General features: G+C 36.6%; 7 protein-coding genes across 10 annotated transcripts; 4 read left to right on the top strand and 3 right to left on the bottom strand.

Annotated features, from left to right (window-relative positions):
• The first annotated feature begins 274 nt into the window (after positions 1–274).
• LOC128921920 (ecdysone oxidase-like) lies at positions 275–804 on the top strand. The gene has a single exon (XM_054230953.1). The coding sequence runs from the start codon at positions 275–277 to the stop codon at positions 587–589; it is 315 nt and encodes a 104-aa protein (XP_054086928.1). The 3' UTR covers positions 590–804.
• LOC105212659 (glucose dehydrogenase [FAD, quinone]) lies at positions 647–12,214 on the top strand. 2 transcript variants are annotated; one of them, XM_011184783.3, is made up of 3 exons: positions 10,706–11,086; positions 11,694–11,826; positions 11,946–12,214. In XM_011184783.3, the coding sequence occupies exons 1-3, from the start codon at positions 10,990–10,992 to the stop codon at positions 12,061–12,063; spliced, it is 348 nt and encodes a 115-aa protein (XP_011183085.1). In that variant the 5' UTR covers positions 10,706–10,989; the 3' UTR covers positions 12,064–12,214. The 2 variants fall into 2 exon arrangements, with proteins under 2 accessions (XP_054086916.1, XP_011183085.1); XM_054230941.1 differs by lacking the exons at positions 10,706–11,086; positions 11,946–12,214 and adding an exon at positions 647–2,316.
• Positions 2,628–3,242, bottom strand: LOC105212665 (uncharacterized). The gene is made up of 3 exons (XM_011184788.3): positions 3,081–3,242; positions 2,891–2,999; positions 2,628–2,816 (listed from the first exon to the last, which is right to left on the bottom strand). The coding sequence occupies exons 1-3, from the start codon at positions 3,151–3,153 to the stop codon at positions 2,723–2,725; spliced, it is 276 nt and encodes a 91-aa protein (XP_011183090.1). The 5' UTR covers positions 3,154–3,242; the 3' UTR covers positions 2,628–2,722.
• Positions 3,604–6,145, bottom strand: LOC105212658 (uncharacterized). Of its 3 annotated transcripts, none has more exons than XM_011184779.3 (4): positions 5,876–6,145; positions 5,328–5,442; positions 4,684–4,816; positions 3,604–3,808 (listed from the first exon to the last, which is right to left on the bottom strand). In XM_011184779.3, the coding sequence occupies exons 2-4, from the start codon at positions 5,416–5,418 to the stop codon at positions 3,709–3,711; spliced, it is 324 nt and encodes a 107-aa protein (XP_011183081.1). In that variant the 5' UTR covers positions 5,419–5,442; positions 5,876–6,145; the 3' UTR covers positions 3,604–3,708. The 3 variants fall into 3 exon arrangements, with proteins under 3 accessions (XP_011183081.1, XP_011183084.1, XP_054086926.1); XM_011184782.3 differs by lacking the exon at positions 5,876–6,145 and adding an exon at positions 5,557–5,758; XM_054230951.1 differs by lacking the exon at positions 5,876–6,145 and adding an exon at positions 5,503–5,758.
• A 1,006-nt stretch (positions 12,215–13,220) lies between the features above and the next one.
• On the top strand, positions 13,221–14,262 carry LOC105212660 (uncharacterized). The gene is made up of 3 exons (XM_011184784.3): positions 13,221–13,417; positions 13,485–13,653; positions 14,100–14,262. The coding sequence occupies exons 1-3, from the start codon at positions 13,357–13,359 to the stop codon at positions 14,176–14,178; spliced, it is 309 nt and encodes a 102-aa protein (XP_011183086.3). The 5' UTR covers positions 13,221–13,356; the 3' UTR covers positions 14,179–14,262.
• Positions 14,263–14,744: 482 nt separating this feature from the next.
• Positions 14,745–15,257, bottom strand: LOC105212661 (uncharacterized). The gene is made up of 2 exons (XM_011184785.3): positions 15,067–15,257; positions 14,745–14,991 (listed from the first exon to the last, which is right to left on the bottom strand). Exons 1-2 carry the CDS (start codon positions 15,152–15,154, stop codon positions 14,759–14,761), a joined length of 321 nt encoding a protein of 106 aa, XP_011183087.2. The 5' UTR covers positions 15,155–15,257; the 3' UTR covers positions 14,745–14,758.
• A 1,699-nt stretch (positions 15,258–16,956) lies between these two features.
• Positions 16,957–18,943, top strand: LOC105212662 (uncharacterized). The gene is made up of 3 exons (XM_011184786.3): positions 16,957–17,327; positions 18,470–18,638; positions 18,781–18,943. The coding sequence occupies exons 1-3, from the start codon at positions 17,264–17,266 to the stop codon at positions 18,857–18,859; spliced, it is 312 nt and encodes a 103-aa protein (XP_011183088.2). The 5' UTR covers positions 16,957–17,263; the 3' UTR covers positions 18,860–18,943.
• Positions 18,944–19,244: the final 301 nt, after the last annotated feature.

A 19,244-nucleotide genomic window follows, 5' to 3' on the forward strand; every position in this document is an offset into this window, starting at 1 on the left:
CCTGAATGTTGAACAAATTTCTATTCTCAGAAGAATATAATTTAGTGGTCCCGATTACTTCAAGACCCTATCAACCCTTCAGTTGGCATTCTAGAGAGACTTGAAAGTATATCATGGCCGAAAATACACTTGCTTGTGCTCTTTATAGAACAATGGCCCCATACAAATCACAATTAAACAATAAGTCACCAACACGCGCTTTGAATTGAATGTGGGACAACAGCTTTTAACTGACGAGCTTCAGAAGTTTGTAGTTATTTTAAGAATAACCGTTATGGCAAGCGCTTCGTTTCAGCTGCCTTGCGCATCGCAAAGCGTCGGTGCAGTAAACAGTTTGGTGTCCACATTGGTTCAAACACTGCTCACAGCACAATGTGCTATTTCGACTAAGTCCGATTGGCCCAAGGATTATGGCGACATGGCGTTAAAGGATGGACTTGGCGAATACGATTTCATCGTTATCGGCGCCGGTTCAGCCGGTTCGGTGGTGGCCAGTCGGCTGAGTGAGAATCCCAAGTGGAAAGTGCTGGTGTTGGAAGCTGGCGACGATCCACCGCAAGAGTCGGAGGTGAAAACAGTCCCTTTATAAGCATATTTTCTTATTCAAGTCAGGTATTTATTGTAGATCCCCACCTTTACTGTTACCATGCAGCAAAGCCGTCACAGCTGGCACTACTATTCCGAGCCACTGCCACACATTTGCCAGGGGCTTAAGCACCGCCTCTGTTACCATCCGCGCGGGAAGACAATAGGTGGTTCGGGCGCAATCAACGGAATGATCTACGTGGAGGGGCATCGCAAGGACTTCGATGATTGGCTAGCCGCCGGCAACACAAAGTGGGGTTGGGCGGATGTCAAGCGCTATTATGAGAAGGCAGTGCGCCCGGTGGGTAACGCCACACATCCGAAGGGCTATGTGGTGCTTACCGAGGACTATACAGGCGCTAAGACGATGATAGACACGGCGATCTTCAATGCCACCGCCGAGTTGGGCTTGCCAAGGTTGGGAAAGCTGTACAATGGCATAGAAGTTGGAACAATGTATTTGCCTATAACGATAAAAGATGGCAGACGCATGTCCACGGGCAAAGTGCATTTGGCTAAAGTGTCGGGGCGCCCCAATTTGCACGTGATCAAAAACGCGCATGTGCGTAAGATACACTTCGACCGCGCCGGTACGATAGCCACTAAAGTGACGTTCGTGCTGCGTGGCATGTACGAGCTGAGCGCCAAGGTGCGCAAGGAGGTAGTGCTCTCAGCCGGCACTATAGATTCTCCAAAGCTGTTGCTCTTATCCGGCGTTGGACCGCACAAGCATCTCAAAGCGTTGCGTATACCGGTGGTGCGCGACCTGGAGATCGGTACGAACTTGTGTGATCACGTGATTACTACGCTTTTCTTTAGGTTACCCAACAAAACCTTGATTGCGCCCAGTCAATTGCGCGCCTTGGATGGCATCTACGACTATCTAATACACAATCGCGGCAATTTGCGAGGCAATCCTAGCGGCACCACGTCCTTTGTAAATACCAAAGGTGACAGCGCGGTGCCAGACTTACAGCTGCATTACACGCTCTACCGACGTGAAAATATAGACCACTTCCGAAGTCACTTGAGCAGGCGCGATGATAAGATCGTTGCACGCTTAAGTAAGCATTTCAAAGACGCACATTTGATATCCTTCATGTTGATATTGGCCAAACCACGCTCCGTTGGCAAGTTACGACTACGCAGTGCCGATTATCTGGATCCGCCACGCATGTACTCCAACTATCTCGATGATCCCGAAGATGTGGCGACGCTGCTGCGAGGCATACGCTTTCTCGAGCGTCTAGAGCGCACGAAGACGATGCGCGCGCTAAATGCAACACTGATTCATATACCTTGCGACGAATGCGACGGCTACAAGTACCGTACGGACGCCTATTGGCGCTGTTACATCAAATACATGGGCGAGGGTGGCTTCCACCACACAAGCACGGTGAAAATGGGACCCAAAAGTGATCGGGATGCCTGTGTGGACCCGCGCTTGCTACTGTACGGCGTAAAGAATGTACGCGTAGCGGACGCCAGCATAATGCCCGATGTGCCACGAAGCAATACGAATGCGCCGACGATTATGATTGGCGAACGTGCGGCTGACTTTATAAAGGAGGATTGGAAGGAGTGCGACGAGCGAGTGGAGCCGAAGTGAGAGGAGCACATTTTTCGGATAAAAGTTACGAAATATATTATAATACATTTATTAACTGTATTTACTGGACAATAAGTCAAATAACCGTATGGGAGTTTGGGTTTCAAATTAAAATGCAAAAGGTAAATAAATAAAACTAGCGTTTTTTGTGTAGAAATTTTCAGCATTCGAAAGCTAGTAGCTAGTAGATTATTTGGTCCACTTTCCAAAAAGGTAAAATATAAAAATTGATCTTAAAAAAGTATCAACATTTGTTGTAAAAATTTGAAAAACCACAAAAATCTTCTCTGCCATTTTACATAAGTCGAGAGAAACCGGCACTACAAGAAAATACAGCACTTACGTAACACGTAAAACTTTAATATCGAAAACCCATAATAATTTTCACTTAGACACAACTAATGACGGACCCTCCAAAATAAGTTTGCCAAAATTTTGCATAAAATTTGTGGGCATTTCAAAATGTTGTCCTCTCTTTTATTGCCATTACAAAAAAACACAAAAACGATTTCGACTACGCGGGCGCCATTAACAATCGTAGGATTCACAGCACATGGGAAAAGGCTTGGAGTTGTCCTGCGGCGTGTGCTTGCAGCTAGCTGGTGCGGCAATGGACGGACAGCTATAACAACAAATTGAAATAAAAAACAATAATTATCACTAAAAGTAGCAACAAAGTGGAGCGCAGCAACATACGTTATGGCAGAGATTTCGCCGGGTCCATCGCAGGTATACTGGGCGCATTCGCCTCTTATTTGGAACTTTTCGTGCTTATTCGCCTTTTCACCGCTAAGCTCACAATCGGCTTTTGGGGAATCGAAAGGAAGAAAGCAAATATTATTTTTTAAATATTTTCAAACACATCGACGCGCCATCACACACTTACCGGCCGCTGCGCTGTCCAGCAAGGCAGCTAATACCACCACCAATAACAAAGCAACAACACCAAAAAACTTCATAGCGACTTATGGGAGATTTCTAGATTTCTATCTTCACTTGACAAAACTCAAAGAACGACTGTGCGCTGCCTACTCAATGTCAGCGCTTATTAATACTCTTCAGTGCGGTGCGGTTGTTTATTGTTAGTTATTTTTGTTTTGTTTTGAAATTCTAATATTTAATGTGTTTATTGAGTGCTCGGAACACAGCGCAACTATCAGCGCGATTCAGTGCGATTTAAAGACAGATACTAAAATATAGGGGATTGCCGGAACGCTTGAGAACCGGTTCGGTTCAAGCAGGTGATAGGGTGAGGAGTGGGGGAACAGTATTTTTTTTTTCAAATATAAACACACACACGTTTTGGAGGCTCGCTGTGTTCCCGTATGAAGTTGTTTAATACGATTTTTTAATATTCCGATAATTGCCCCTTAAGTACACGGGTATTTTGAACTTACGTCAGTGACATGTTTGGATATGCAATTACGATTTTTTTATTCTAAATTCATAATTTTTGTTTCTAATTAATTCGAAATTAAATATACAAACGGAATAGATTAATTGACAACTTAGCATTAGTCGGCACATTTGATTTGGGTGCAGCAGTCGGGATAAGGCTTGCTATAATCGGGTGGCTGCTCAATGCAACCGTGTCGTAGCAGATAACGGTCACAGCTGCAAGTGAGAAATGTGAAATAGCACATAAAGTAAAAGTAAATTATTAAAATTAAAACAAAAAAGGATTAATAGTATGGATTTTAAATTCTGACAGTTGCTTGGGCGAGTTTTTGGTGTAAACTGAAGGGCCCTACGCTATACGGAACTAATCGAAAGTCTGATAGATTCTTTAAGCAGTTTATTATAGTGAAATTTAGCCATTACTCGGCAGCAAAGCAAATAGCTGAATATAATTAATCTATGTTTCTGCCTCGTAGGTTTTATACCTACAAAAACGCGAGCGGTGGTCACGTACTAACTGAACAAAATAGCTACGTTTGTGTTATCTCCTAAATTGTGTACCGAATTGGTGGTTTAGGAATCTCAATAAGATTAATAACGTAAATTGTCGATAAAGAGGTTACAGGGAGACGATTTAGTACTCAAAATGCGAGCAAAACTAGATTAAGACATGGCAAACTGATTTTTATACACAAATTTGATATTAAAGTCACAGATCAGTAAGACAAAGCGAAAGATCTTGAAAAATAACAGTTCAAGATTGAAAAAAAAATGCAATAATCATATTAAGGAGAAAATGTAAAAGTTGATCAAGCTCCAAGATTTCTTTTTTTTCTTACTTTCAGTACTAGGTCTCATTTTTAAGAGCTATTTGTATCGCAGACTCTCTACAAATTAATTTTGGTTGAAAAGAAAGAATGGAGTTAACAGAAAAAGCGACGAAAGATCTAAGCGAAATTTATCATATATTGTTCAGTTTAAAAATAAAAATTCGAAAAATTTAAAATAGATTTGAAAAAAAAAATTCTTAAAACCAATAACAAGTTTTCTTAATGTTCACTTTAAATTAATAAAAAAATATCCCAACTTACTGCTTTATCACCAGCACATAATCGTAGCGGCAAGATACCGTTATGCATTGATATTCTATATCTATGGGATACAGGGTGTCATTGACCGGCACCGCGAGCTGGAGTTCCTCATAGTAACAGTGGTTTGGTAGCACTAAATGGCGAAACAAACAGTAAGATCATAAAAGTAAGGAAACACATTTAAGTGGAATGAATTATTTTCGTATGGAAATTAATGATTTTGTAATGGAAATGAATTTATATAAATTTTTATTTTTTTTTAGGAAACAATTTTAATTGGAAAAAAATGTATAAGAGAAATTTTCAAATTAATACTTGACGATTATTTATTTTTATTAACGACTAAATGCGATACGGAGCTAACTATAAGGCACTAACTTTCGAATGCTGAACGTTTTTGAAAATATTTCGGAAGTTTAAAATTTTAGGTGATGAAAGAATTTTGATTTAATACATTTCGTTTGGTAAAAAAAATTTTTTGAAATATTAAAAACAAATTATTATAAGAAATTGTCATGGAAAAATATAAAAAAAATATTAAATTAAAATATTAAAAAAAACATGAAAGTATCATTTTGATTAAACCCCCATTTGATGACAATGAAAAGCATGTAATGATAACTGAATGAATATTTCTGACTTACCGGCATGCTTAGTGTTACCATAGTATTGTGTGGAGAATGTCCAAGTTAAGGGTAATGCTGTGAAGATGATGCAGATGAGTAGTGGAGACATTTTGTAGATTTCTTTTGATGATAACTGTAAAGAAATAGAAAAATTAAAATTATAAAAAATTTCAATGAAATAATTTAATACAACCATATGCACATAACTAAGAATACTACAACAAGAAATGGACAAGGACAGACAGACATGAAGCGAGACACTGCTGCGTGTTGTGATCCGGTATAGGCATAAATATGTTCTTCTACAGATCGACGATCCTTTCTGCTGATCATTATCGGCCCTTTATAGGCGGTTTTCGTTCGTAAAAGGCCTTGCCCAGCTTTGTAGTGACATTGGGTTCGATCAAAATGCTGATAAATGCAACACTGACAGCTTTACACTTGTTGATTATGGGTTGTCTTCCCAAGAACATTAAATTAATAAATATTCATTTTACACTTCCACTTATATTTGCATAAAACATTTACACCCTCGCCCACATACACAAGAAAATTATAGTAATTACCAAGTAACAAAACTTTATATTTGTTGTAATTCACGGCCCGCTACTATAGCAATGTAATGTAGGTGCCGCCGCGCCTGCGAAGAAATTGTGAGCGCTACTAAATTTCACTATGCAAAATTTCGATGACCGAAAGAGCGAAGTGTAAAGTTAATATTGATTTTAAGATCGAAAATTTTACAGCTTCCCAGTGCAAATAGCATGAGCCTGCGTATTTTTGCTATATGACTAATAATCGGCGCTTAATTGGCATGGGATTATCATAACAATGAATTGAGAGGCGTTCTTGGCGCAACTGGTGGAGCTGCCGAGGCTGGTGAGTTAACCGACACCGACGCCAACTGCGACGTCGACAGCGACAGCGAGCGCTTCAAGTTCAAATTGTGCGAGATTATTTATTTCCATATTTATGTGAGTTGAAAATAACCGTTATTTGCGGCCGAATAGTTTAGATGAAATGTAATCATAACACACATATATTGTAGTTCTTGGAAGCGTGTTGGGAAATGAATGTCGAAAACGAATTTTGAGTATCAAAATAATTTTACAAAAATAAAATTAAAAAGAAAATTAAAAAAAAAATATAAAAAAATTATAACAAATTTTCATAAATAAACCAAGAATAATCTCAATAAGAAGCACACAAAGTAAGAAATATGCCCTCATTAAATCTTGAGAAGTTTAAAATTTCCATTATACTCAAGCGTTTATAATTTTAGGAAGCTCAAAACCGTTGGCGCTTATCTCGTTTAACTCGAATAAAAGATTACTGAAAGCATTCAAAGGCTATCAAGCTGTGCCACATATGCACATACATGATAACAGCAACAATGTGTTAATATATGTACGCCTGTTTACAGGTTAAAGAGATCGATAATTTCATTTAAGGCTGTTAAACAGCTGCGGAGACACAAAAACACATTTTCGAAAAATAAAAAAATCATAAAAATAATAAATAAACAACAATTCATACATACATACATGCCAGTCTGTGTTCCATTAATCACACGACTAGTCGCCTTATCAGCATACTTTAAAACTCACTTTCATGCACTGAGATCATATGTTGGCATCATTTCCATTTATCAATGACAAACACACTCACATATGTTATAGCAGACTGCTCCGTCCGCTCAATCGCACACGATATAACTTAAGAACATATCACTTAAGCTTAAACAGATCACACGAACCAGCAAGATATCACGCAGTGGGTAGGGTTCAGTTAGTCGCGTTTCTTCTATAGAAATCAGAAATTAATTATGCATTTGACTTAAAATCATATCACACGAACCGAATTATATCAAATGACCTTAACAATGCATCACGGGATGGGTGGCCAAACCAGAAAGCAGCGTTTCTTAAATACTCTGGTAGGTAATTCGGGATTTTAAGTCACATCATATCGGCATCACAAGATCACATGACGTAAACAACACATCACGGGTTGGGTGGTTAACCCACATAGCGTTTCTTATGTATATAGGCTGGCAGTCCATCAGAAATTTTAAGTCACATCACATCGGTTGAGAGAGATCACATGTTATAAACAACACATCACAGGATGGGCAGCTAGCCCAGGCACTAGTGTTGCTTTTATAGGAGCACAGGTTTTTTGATATTCCAAGTCACATCACACGGACCGAATCATATGATATGATGTCATCACAAGAAGGGGTAGAAAGCCCTGCTAACGGCGTTTCTTATATAGGCGAACAGGCCACCAGACCAGTTGAGATTACATCACACGAACCGAATCATATCATATGCTGTCATCACAACATCACAAGAACGGGTAGAAAGCCCTGCTACCGGTTTTTCTTATATAGGCGGACAGGTCATCAGACCAGTTGAGATCACATCACACGAACAGAATCATATCATATGCTGTCATCACAACATCACAAGAAGGGGTAGAAAGCCCTGCTACCGGTGTTTCTTATATAGGCGGACAGGCCTCCAGACCAGTTGAGATCACATCACACGAACCGAATCATATCATATGATGTCATCATTACATCACAAGAAGGGTAGAAAGCCCTGCTGCCGCGTTTCTTATATAGGCGACCAGGCCAGCAGACCAGTTGAGATCACATCACACGAACCGAATCATATCATATGATGTCATCACAACATCACAAGAAGGGGTAGAAAGCCCTGCTACCGGTGTTTCTTATATAGGCGCACAGGCCAGCAGACCAGTTGAGATCACATCACACGAACCGAATCATATAATATGATGTCATCATAACATCACAAGAAGGGTAGAAAGCCCTGCTACCGGCGTTTCTTATATAGACGACCAGGCCAGCAGACCAGTTGAGATCACATCATCTAAACTTATACAGATCACATGATCTCAACAAATTGTCGCGGGGTACGTTTCAAGTCTAGCTACACGATTTTCTTATATGGAAGCTTGTGCATCCGGTTGTTCAGTACACATCACACCAGCTTAGACAGATCATCATCAATCTGAGCTAAAATCACCAGAATTGTTTTAAAATTCTAAACAAATTTCTTGCGGTGTATTTCAATATCGTCGTATTACTTTTGACTTCAAGTACCGTTTAGTGTGTACTTGAAATGAAACCGCAATGAACCGCTAAGCGGTAACTGCAGTTTAATCTTTTTTTTGGACTAGGCTTAAGTGGCGAACGAAATGTTTACGGTGTATTGACCCAAGATTAAGTAAATGAGAAATGTCTTGATCATAGTCATAAATGACAACAACAACAGCGGTGCACACAGGTGTCTCCGTGGCGCGGAATTAACGCAGATAATTTATTATTTTTACAAATTGCTTAATAACATAACACCACAAGACTATTTGTTTATATAAATTTGCGCATTCGCAACGCTTGTGTGTGTGTGGCGTGTTTAATTAATTCAAAACTGTCGTCAGCTTGCCATTGTTAATTCATTTAATTAGCATTGAAGTCGTGAGCGCTAAGCGGACAAGCGCTGTCTGGTCGCCTCTTAAGCTAGTTTATTTTTTGATTTTTGTTTTCGTTTTCGTTTTTTTCATATGCTTCAACTCGTATAGGTGATGTTGACTTTAGGAATTCTTCGAAGATTACTTATGTTTTCTTACTCATTTTTGATTTCCAAAATACTTAAAAAGTCATAAATAAGACAGAGGTTCACAGAATTGAACACTTACGTGTTTTTTTCATAGCAGACGCCCTCCAAGGATTTTGCGCGATGACGCAAGTTTCTCTATAAAGCTTACTTGTATAGGTACTAGCAAATATGTGACCCAATTCTTTGTCACTTAATAGCCTTTTCACACAGGAGCTAATTGATCAATTAACCGGCCTCTGCTCGATTAAAGCGCTGATTAAGATCGATTTACCATTTAAAATAAAAATCTACATTCATTCTTTATTGATATTTTTCAACAAAAATTTTAATTGACCAATTAATTTAACTGTGTGAAAAGGCTATAAGAGCGTACTGCTTCCTGAAGATCTGTTTAAATGCATCAAAATTAGTATATGAACTCTGGCGACCCCTAACGAATATATGTATAATCAAACAAAATCAACCATCAAATAAATTTTTGGTGATAATTCGATTCCAGAAAAACATCTCTCACATTATCTTTCGAGTTCTACAGAGAAATTTAAGCTCTATATAGTTAATAGATATTAGTACATGGGTTGAGCTTTCGAAGAATCCAAGTTTGTTACCAAGATGTGAAAAATTTTCATACTAATATCTTTTTTCGGATTTCCCTTTCTCAATCTGAAATAATCTCTTGAGAACCAACCTCCGTTAAAATATTTCAATCTCCAACATACATACGATCTAGTACAAGAAGTTAGAGATTATCAGCACTTAGTTCGAAAACAAAGCTATGGACTAATTTTGATATATTTACGGCTTGAATTGAAGCCGGATTTGTTATTTAAATAAGGACCGATTGAACAAATAGTAATGCTGTTAAGCTCCACTGTAGTTATATGGCCTTTTTTTAATACAATCATAAATATTTAGAAAATGGTTTATTCTATGATACTGGATTTTTCGGCTCTCCCAACACACATTTTTTCGTTGTTCTAGGAAACCAAGTTCAAGTAGACCACCCATTTAGTTGAGACCGATAGCTATCAGCTTCTTAAAATTACACCAATGTTTAAAGTATTACGTGCAATTTTTTTTCGGCGAGACAAATTTTGAATGAGTACAGGGACGGTAACGGTCCCAAATCGTGGGATTTCCACGAAAATCGGTTTGCAGAGCTTCGGTAGAACTGTAGAATTGTTGCCGTGAGATAAAAGCGCACTTTCGCTTTCCAACGCTCTTATAGACACTGGATTCTGTGAAAAAGGTGGAACTCATGCCATTTTGAGGCTGAGCACCAGCGCGCTTACATTTCAGGTTTACTTTTTTTTGTTGAAATGCAGCTTCACGCTTGAACTTAATTAATTAAGCAATGTGTAAAGACGGCAAACAATGCACGACGAAGGCGACACAACTGGATAAACAAATACAAAAACAAAGACAACCACAAAAAACACAATCACTGTCATAAAGTAAAAATATCAATAAAAGCCCGTGTGCTGAAATCAAAACTAGAGCAAGAAGAAGAAGAAGCAGAAAAAATACTTGCGAGTAAATGGACTGAATGAGTAGTAGAGTGTCAGACTATACAATGTATATAAATACTGATGTATTTATCCCCATATAATTATGAAGGTATGTAGATATGTACAAGCGAGTTTGAGTGTTTGTGCAGACAGCAAGTGTTTGTATGCAAGTCGGTGCGGTCTGCCAGTCGGACTTATTGTCTTCCACAGACGGACTACTCGCACCGCCTACAAGTGGTCCATAATTAATTTTATATAAAAGCAACAACAATTGTTTTTAAAGCATTCAGTCGCGAAAATAACGTCGCAACGCCAAGTGAGCGGGAGCTTAAAGTGCTTAGATGCTTTGAAACTATTTCGATGAAGTGAGAAGTGAAAAAAATTTCGAAAGAATTGGAAAAATTAAAAAAAATCAAAAAGCGAATATAGTTACAAGAGAATTGAAGAAAAAATACAAAAAATTGTGATCAAATCAATTCGCGATAAATCGTTTAGTTGAAACTAATTTGCTTGTCATTAAAAATCATGCAAACCACTTTGCTGTGCGCTTTGTTGTTGGGAATTTTGGCTTGTTATAACGTTTCGGGGGATTTACGCTATCGCGGCAATGCCGTGCATCCAGGTGTGTTGTGAGCGTTGAGCGAATTTGAGTTTGTTTTAAATGTAGAAAAATAATAAAAAATAAAAAAAAAAAATTATAAAAAAAATATTTATAAATTGTAAAGAATTATAAAAGAATTTTTAATATTAATAAAAAAGTATTAAAATAAAAAAAATAAATTAATTTAAAAAAATTAAATAAAAATAAATATATAAATAAATAAAAATTTAAAAATTAAAAAAAAAGTAATATTATAAAAAAAATTAATTTTAATATTTAAAAAAATTTTTTTTACTATTTTTAAAAAACATTTTTTTAGTATTTTTTAATATTGAAAATTTTTTGTTTAATCTTAGCAACGTCCATTAAAAACCTTTTTCCATTATTATTATTTTTTTTTGCATAAAAATTCTATATATTTTTTAATGATTCATGTTTTTTCCAATTAGATAAATAAAGATTTTGCAATAAAACTTTGAAATTGAAACTTTTTAATTAGAAAATTAACATATTTCATAAATAATATGATTTGTTTATCATTGAAAAACTTTACTTTTTAAAATTTCGGTTCAAAATTTCATAATTTTTTAATAAATTATAAAATTTACAATCGTTGTTTTCCTCTCAGATTACCCTGGTCAGTGCTACTATGAGGAATTGCGGCAACCGATACCCACGAATCAGTCCTACAAACCGATAAATCGCGATGGGCGTTGTGAATCGATATTCTGTCGCAAAGACTTCGTGCTCGAAATTCGTTAGTAAGTGTGAAACCGTTATTTAATAATTTATTTTATTAAATTTTATACAAAAAACCTCAAAAATCGTGCAAATTTCGTTTATTTTATTGTCCGGTTTTTATTTTTCCTTCTCACCACAGCTGCGGCCGCCACAACTTGCAGCCGAACGCGACATGCAGCATCGAATCGGACATGCGGCGCGCATATCCAGCTTGTTGTCCGCGCTTAGTGTGTCAAACCGACAGCAATTTCATTTAATTTTTTAATTGCGACTTAATTGTTGAAACTTAATTCTTTCAATTATCAATTGGCTTTATTGTTGTTATTGTTTTAAATAGTTTGTCACGTTTATCAAATGCGAGTTTTTTGTTTTTTTGTTTTTATATTTATTAAAGATATACATATATATTTATTTGTTTGTTTGTGAAAGAGACAGTATAGACAATGTATTGAGGAATAAAATATTTGCAAATTAAATTAAAAGTATACAAGAAAAGAATAATAGAAACAAAAAAAAATATGTAAATGAAATGTTTAATGGCTTTGATACAGCAATTATGCACAGTTGGAGACAAAAGTCTGGGTACAACACTGATTTCAATCGAAAACTAGAGTACCGCTAAGAATTTTTTCAAATTTTGTACCCGGATAACACAAATATTGACTAGCCGACGTTAATTGAAGACATTAAAGAAGAAGAAGCTGAGGAAATAAAGAGTTTCTACTTAAAATTTGAGAGAACTTGGACCAATCACTGGTGATAACTTCAGAAGAATTTTATAAACTTTTGAGAGACCAGAATCTAAAACTCTGTGATTAGAAGCCCACATTTAATCGAGCTATGAGTGGGAACTTTTATCTGACAAAAAATGTCTAAGTTCGAATTGAAAGGATAGAGCAACAAAATGAATAAAGAATTTCAAGAGATATCTTTTAACAAAGTTCATATAGAGATGATGAAACTTCAAATGCAGAATTCCTAAAGATGTGAAATAGAACCGAACTTGAAAACCTGAGTTTGAGCTTGATATACTCCATGTCATAACCATTAGTGACTTCCCTGGACCTCTAAATCTTTATATATCTATTTCTAAATATACAGGAAGCACTGATTTGTGGGTATTTCGACCGGATTTACCAGATGAGTTACAGCTTTTGAGAAAATGGAAGCCCTCTCAGCGTGTTTCGCTCATCAATTCTCACTCCTGTTCTGTTGAATTCCTCGAATCATCAAAGAGGGGCTAATCTACTCTACAAAAAAGTGCATATTCTTGGTCCGTTGCCTTTTGTCGCACACTGTATATCGCTTTAACGACTTCATAACGTGTTCATCGTCAATATTTTTATTGCAATTAGCCGAAAGTGCACTTCACACAAACACACACCTGTCTATTAAACAGATTTCATATTTGCTTATCATTTGACGAATATTTAATTTATTGTTGTTGGCTGGCTCTGCATTGCTAATGCCTCTTCTCCAGTGTTGTTGTAAAGCCTATAAAATTGTGTGCGACTTTGTTCAGCGAATCAATTGCAATCGAAGTGTCGACGATGAAACAATATTTGTTATTATTATTGGCGTTTGTGTGTCTCTACGCCGGCAGCGAAGCGAGTGAGTATTGAAAAAAAGGGAACTCAAAATAAAAAAATCATAAAATTTGCATATTTAATTACGCTAGCGTCACCACCGGTCTGTGGCTACAAAGCACTCAATGGGGAAATGGTGTTTTTGCACTACTTCCCCGCTGTAAAGGAGGGCCAGGATCACATCGATTACGGTGATGGAACGGATGGCGTGTGCTTGCAAAGAGCAGTGTGCCAGGAGGACTACTCGACGAAAGTGGAGTCGTAAGTACTCGAGGGGTGGTGCATTATTTGTAAAAATAATATTTTGGGATCTAAATGCTGATCCTTGAGGTTCTAAGCGCTTACAGTCCTTCATGACATGTTACATCATATCGAATGTGTTGAGGTTATACCGAGAGTTCAGCAAATGATGTCCAAGTGATAAGCCATGGAATAGATGGACATATTTTTTTAGATTTTTTAGTTATTGTTCAAGTTTATCCCCGTAAAGGGGAGTTATCGGTCCAAAAATGGGATGTCTAGAAGGAACTTTATAACTTCTGTTATACAACATGAAATAGTCGCTGATGATCGTTTAGCTTCATATATATATATCGATATTTTTTTGTAATCGATGTGTTTTACTTTTTAACTTCATATAAATATCCATCATCGATAAATATATCGATAATTTCTTGTAATCGATTATTTTTTATTTTTCTTTGCAGCTGTAATGACTACAAAGTGGATTGCAATAACGGTGGAACCGATAAAACTACATTCCCCGCCTGCTGTGTGAAGTGTTAATTGACTGGACAGGGTGCCTTACTAAAAATATGCAGATTGTCAAAAATTATACATCAAATAATAAAATGAAATTTATAAATTTTACATATGTCTTAGTTATTTAATTATAGAAAATAAGAAACTACTTATAGGTCAAAATCACTGTTGATTATTACTTAGAAAACAGCTGTTTAACTGCTGTATCAGCTGTTAATCGATAACCTTAGATCGTAATTCACTAGCAGCTCATTAGTAAACAATACCGGTAGCTGTACAGATGTGTCACCTGCTATAAAATATCTATAAATACAGTTGTTTATTTATTGTAATTAGATGCGCAAACTGGTTTGCCCGAACGGGTCGAATAATAGATGCAATGATGTGAGACACAACACAAACTGTTGAGCGCAAAGCTTTGGAATAATTAAAACAACATTTGTTGAACAAAAAGATTGTAAAGCAATAATAATGACAGTAATTATAAGACTCTTAAATATTGACAAAGGCTAGGCTAGGCTTCTCTTTCAATAACTAACCAGTGTGTCTTACAAAAACCTTTCCCGAAAAGAAAAAGGAAATAGAAACACTTTAATGTTATCAACTATTTATTGCACTTGTAACGTTCACAACAATCCGGATAGGGTTTGGTAAAATCGGTTGGCTGATACTGAAAGTCTTTGCAGTTGGGCTGCACGCGTGGACACTGGCCGACACGTATGAGTCCCTCCTCCTGACAGGTCAACTCGGCGCACAAGTCTACATTGGTCGGTTTGATGGTCTCATTCAGTTTGATGGGGAGCTGCAGCTCCTTGTGGTAGCAATGACCCGGATTATCTAAAGGTTGTATTACGGAGTATTAATAAGGATTATTACCAAAACATATTACCAAAACATTTAACTTAAGCTTACTTGGATCCGCCGAGTTGGGTACGTAGGACTCGGCTTGCGTTGACGCAAATAAGCACAAAGCGAGGCTTAATATTGTTAATGATTTCATTTCGCACCTGTTTTACCGTTTGTTACACCGTTCTGGTCTATGCGTAGATCTGCTTTGTAAGCTAGTTGTCGGACGACTGAATTTTGTACGCGACGAGTTGGAATTTATTTATTATTTAAATTTCAAATGCGAATCTGCGAAAGGTGCGACTAAAGATGCTGAGATTTGAGACGCTGTGGCGTCATTTGAGTGGATTTAGAAGCTATAATAAGCACGTTATGCACCATAAATTATCAATAATATGGTGTGGGGGATGTCAGAGGGGGTGAGAACAAAGTCGAAGCTTTTTTTTTTTATAATTTGCGAATTGTGATGAGATTAATCGAAAACAAGAATATAATAATGATAATTAAAAAGACAATTTTTTGTTGTAAAAAGTTGTGAAAATAAATCGTTAATTGAAAATAAAAACGCAGTTCAACGATAACAAAGACAATCATATGGAGATACAGTGATGAGCAACAGAATGAGAATAGGCAACATAGAATAATACTCTCTCTTCATGACGTCAAGGCGTAATCATCCATCAGTCAATCTCCTTCTAAAAATGTTACAGAAAGATTCTATCGGTTTGTGATAGAGCCTATAAGAGTAACAGATCGAAGAGTTCCAGACTGAATATTAATTGGAGTGATTATTTACGCTATCATTTTGTAATCTCTACACGTCGGCTGTAATCACTACTTATGGATCTGGGTAATGTAATATTCTCAGGAAAATACCCGAAATACAAAAATGCTTTATTGTCTTTATTCGATCAGGGGCTCAATAAATTATGTTTTCAGGACCTCAATTGTAAGTTATGGAACGAAGTATGCTCAATGAGGTCTGATATGTGCCTGAGTGTAAGGAGCTATTTCGGTTCCTTGACGAGCTTACATATTTTATTCGTCACCTCATTCATTCATTCTATTTCCACCCTGTTACCACCCGACAGCTGGATATTGAGAAGATAACCTAGTTTTAGTGAAATAAACGACCTAATTAGAATGAATGGACTTGAAGCAGCTGGTTCCCACTAGCCAAGGTTACACTGTACGAACGAAATGGGCACATGAACCTCGGTATGCTCTGATACCCTTATCAATTTACATGCACGATCGGTTGCGTACTCTCATTAATATAACCTTCCATGCTTAAAGAAATTAAATATGGACATCTGTTCGTAAAGACTATCATGACTACATACATAGATGGTTAAAAACAACATTGTGTCTGCACTTTCAAGAATTGATGGAGTGTGGTGAGTTTAGTGTTCTGTAATGTTTCTCCTCACTTCACCACACCAGTCACGAGTTGACATATGACTTGGGTCTTCGTGACAGAATAATTTTTTCTATTCGCTCTCACTTTACCCTTAGAAGACACTCACTTGAAGAAATCGGTTGGTTGTGAACACTTGAATTCGGCTTGCTGTTGAAAATTGCCTGTGCAGTCACTAGGTTAGTCAGCGCCCGCTGCAATCGGATGTGTCCAATCTCACTCTGCAAGCGATCTTTGCTGTTGCACCGAAATTCTCAAGCTTATCGGCGCTTGCTCAACACCAACATACATATATACATTTATTCACTTATGGGCATCGTTTCGGCGCCTTCATGTTGACGATTGGCGTAACAACAACAACAAGTGATGTAGAAAAAAAAACAATTAAAATCACTTGACTTGCTCTCGTATTTCCAGGGAAAGTGCGTAAACAAATAAATCTGGTGCATGTCACAGAAGGTTAACGATTGAGGGCTCCGATGGCGACTTGTAAGAATTTCATAATACTCGTACTCGTAATTACAAATTGAAATATTTTCCATTACTTAATTGAGTTGTTTATACGCGTTCGTTGTGAACTTCGCTATAAAAGCGAGTGGAAAATTAAATTCGGGTTTCAGTTCGGTCTTTACGCTTTAAACGCAATCAGTTTGGTGAATAAAATTTCAATTTATTTTGTTGAATGAAATTTTAAGATTCTGATAAAAATATTTGCACTAAATTTCATGCAAAAAGCAAGATAATAACAAATATTGTGTTATAGAAGACAAATATTTTATAAATAAATAAAAAAATATTTCTCAATTACAAGGGATATCTATAAAATTACAAAAAAATAACATTAAGATGAAAATTACTGAATTTCTTTCTGTGCTGGTTCTAACCATTGGTCTCTGGAGCCCCTATGTGTGTAAGTGATAAAAATATATTAAAATGTTGACTGGAGTCAATGCTGGTAAACTGATTGGATCCTGAAAAACCATTACCTCGTTTTTGAAAGTAATTTGGTTTTCAGAAGAAGATTTTTACTTCTGGATTCAGCGCATAAATAAAGCTTAATATATTGTTATTACCCCGCCAAGAACATTTTCGGAGCACTAGACCATCATTACCACCCTGAGTCAGACAACAAACTTAGTGTCCTGGTTTGTTTAGTAGACAATTTTTTCAATTATACTCGATTTTCAGTTTAAGTGGTGGTCCATGGCTTTCTATACGATGTGTGTTCAAAAAATAACGGGCACTTTCGTTTTTTGAAAAAAAATAAAGTCTTTCGTCCGCAAATCGTCGAAACCCTTCTCAAACTCAGTTAGTATAGTCTTTAGCTCTTTCAGCGATTTCATCGATTCTTGTAAATCGCCGGACCTTTAAGGTTTTCTTTATTTTTGGAAATAGTAAAAAGTTACATGGATCCATGTCTGGCGAATATGGAGGCTGGGACATCGCTACAGTATTGTTTCTGACCAAGAATTCTTTTGGATAATTTTTTGAAAATTTTGAAATTTTCATTATTTTTTGAACACACCTCGCATACCTTAGGGCAGCAATATTCGAAAAAAAACTGGTTTCGGATACCTTTTCCGATGCTGTCATTGATTATATAACTCTGTTGTGGGATATTGTATTACGCTTTTTTACAGTTCTCAATAAATATTTGTATAACAGAGTTGATAAATCATCCCATATAGTAGCATATGATAATGCTCTGAAATTTCTCACAATATCTTTTTCAAAAGTTAAAGCACGTCCGATGGAGGTTCCTACACTTATATCGTTTTTTTCTCTGAAAGATACGTATTTTTCTTTCTATCAGCGTATTGAGCATTTCACATAAACCTTAGGATGGTGTTTCCACCTTCAACCGAGGAGACCTCCATTTCTGTGATTCATCTATTTTTTGGGAGAAGTCTCAGATCTGACCACCAATTCATTGATTTGAATGGAAATACTAATATGGTCATTTTATACTTCCTCTGATGCTTTTAATTACTTGTTCTATGTACTATTTTTATTAACAGAAATTATCAGCAGATTCTTAATCTTATTCCACAGCCTCTCTGAAAACTTGCAGTTACACCTCATTGACTGGCGGCTCTCAAGCGGTAACGTACGATGCCGCCACAGATAAGAGCGTGGAATATGTGGATTACGGCACCAATACAAATGGTCTTTGCGTACAACGAGCGCGGTGCAGTAAGGAGTACGTGACGCAAGTGATCAAGTAAGTGAAATGAAAACAATTTTAATTGAAAACAATTAATTAAATGAACATAACGTAAACATATCAATCAGATTTATCAGCAGGCGATTCATAAACAAAATGAAAGTGATTTATTTTTAAAATTTTTTACTTTTTCTTTCAGATGCAGCGATTTGCGCATAACTTGTGAAAATCGCAAATTATTTGATGGCGAGTTTCCAGCTTGCTGTGTGAAGTGCTGACGTTCAGAATTATAAGAACTGAGTAATGAAAATGAAATAGTGAAATAATAATGGAGACAATAAAAATTTGAAGAAAGATTTTAAGTGAAGACATTTCAATATCCTTCTTGGGGTATGTAGGACTGTTTCGGAAAGTTTAGCTCGTGTTCTCAAAGCTTTGGAACGATTTATAGTTTCAAACGAACAATCATATTTAAATATCAACATTTTTCTGTTTTTTTTTTGCGTTTTGTCTTCTCAGCTTTAAGGTATTCTAAGAACCGTTACTTACTAAAAACGATATCTCACTCCACGAACTAATTTTCGCTGCTTTTATTTCACACACAACTGTAACGGGAAGGTTATTCGACACACATATCAACATTATTCGAACCGCGCTGCGTTC

Source organism: Zeugodacus cucurbitae, chromosome 5 (genome assembly GCF_028554725.1).
Source record: "Zeugodacus cucurbitae isolate PBARC_wt_2022May chromosome 5, idZeuCucr1.2, whole genome shotgun sequence".
Lineage (NCBI taxonomy): Eukaryota > Metazoa > Arthropoda > Insecta > Diptera > Tephritidae > Zeugodacus > Zeugodacus cucurbitae.

Coding starts and splice junctions, on each gene's coding strand:
- LOC105212661 (XM_011184785.3), bottom strand. CDS start 15,154: ATGAAATCATTAACAATATTAAGCCTCGCTTTGTGCTTATTTGCGTCA. Junction 14,992..15,066: donor ACCCAACTCGGCGGATCCAA/GTAAGCTTAAGT, acceptor TACAACCTTTAG/ATAATCCGGGTCATTGCTAC.
- LOC128921920 (XM_054230953.1), top strand. CDS start 275: ATGGCAAGCGCTTCGTTTCAGCTGCCTTGCGCATCGCAAAGCGTCGGT.
- LOC105212662 (XM_011184786.3), top strand. CDS start 17,264: ATGAAAATTACTGAATTTCTTTCTGTGCTGGTTCTAACCATTGGTCTC. Junction 17,328..18,469: donor TCTCTGGAGCCCCTATGTGT/GTAAGTGATAAA, acceptor CTTATTCCACAG/CCTCTCTGAAAACTTGCAGT. Junction 18,639..18,780: donor TACGTGACGCAAGTGATCAA/GTAAGTGAAATG, acceptor TTTTTCTTTCAG/ATGCAGCGATTTGCGCATAA.
- LOC105212658 (XM_054230951.1), bottom strand. Junction 4,817..5,327: donor TGGTAACACTAAGCATGCCG/GTAAGTCAGAAA, acceptor TTCGCCATTTAG/TGCTACCAAACCACTGTTAC. Junction 3,809..4,683: donor TATGTGCTGGTGATAAAGCA/GTAAGTTGGGAT, acceptor TCTCACTTGCAG/CTGTGACCGTTATCTGCTAC.
- LOC105212660 (XM_011184784.3), top strand. CDS start 13,357: ATGAAACAATATTTGTTATTATTATTGGCGTTTGTGTGTCTCTACGCC. Junction 13,418..13,484: donor CTACGCCGGCAGCGAAGCGA/GTGAGTATTGAA, acceptor TAATTACGCTAG/CGTCACCACCGGTCTGTGGC. Junction 13,654..14,099: donor TACTCGACGAAAGTGGAGTC/GTAAGTACTCGA, acceptor TTTTCTTTGCAG/CTGTAATGACTACAAAGTGG.
- LOC105212659 (XM_054230941.1), top strand. CDS start 647: ATGCAGCAAAGCCGTCACAGCTGGCACTACTATTCCGAGCCACTGCCA.
- LOC105212665 (XM_011184788.3), bottom strand. CDS start 3,153: ATGAAGTTTTTTGGTGTTGTTGCTTTGTTATTGGTGGTGGTATTAGCT. Junction 3,000..3,080: donor GCTGGACAGCGCAGCGGCCG/GTAAGTGTGTGA, acceptor ATTCCCCAAAAG/CCGATTGTGAGCTTAGCGGT. Junction 2,817..2,890: donor GGCGAAATCTCTGCCATAAC/GTATGTTGCTGC, acceptor TTGTTGTTATAG/CTGTCCGTCCATTGCCGCAC.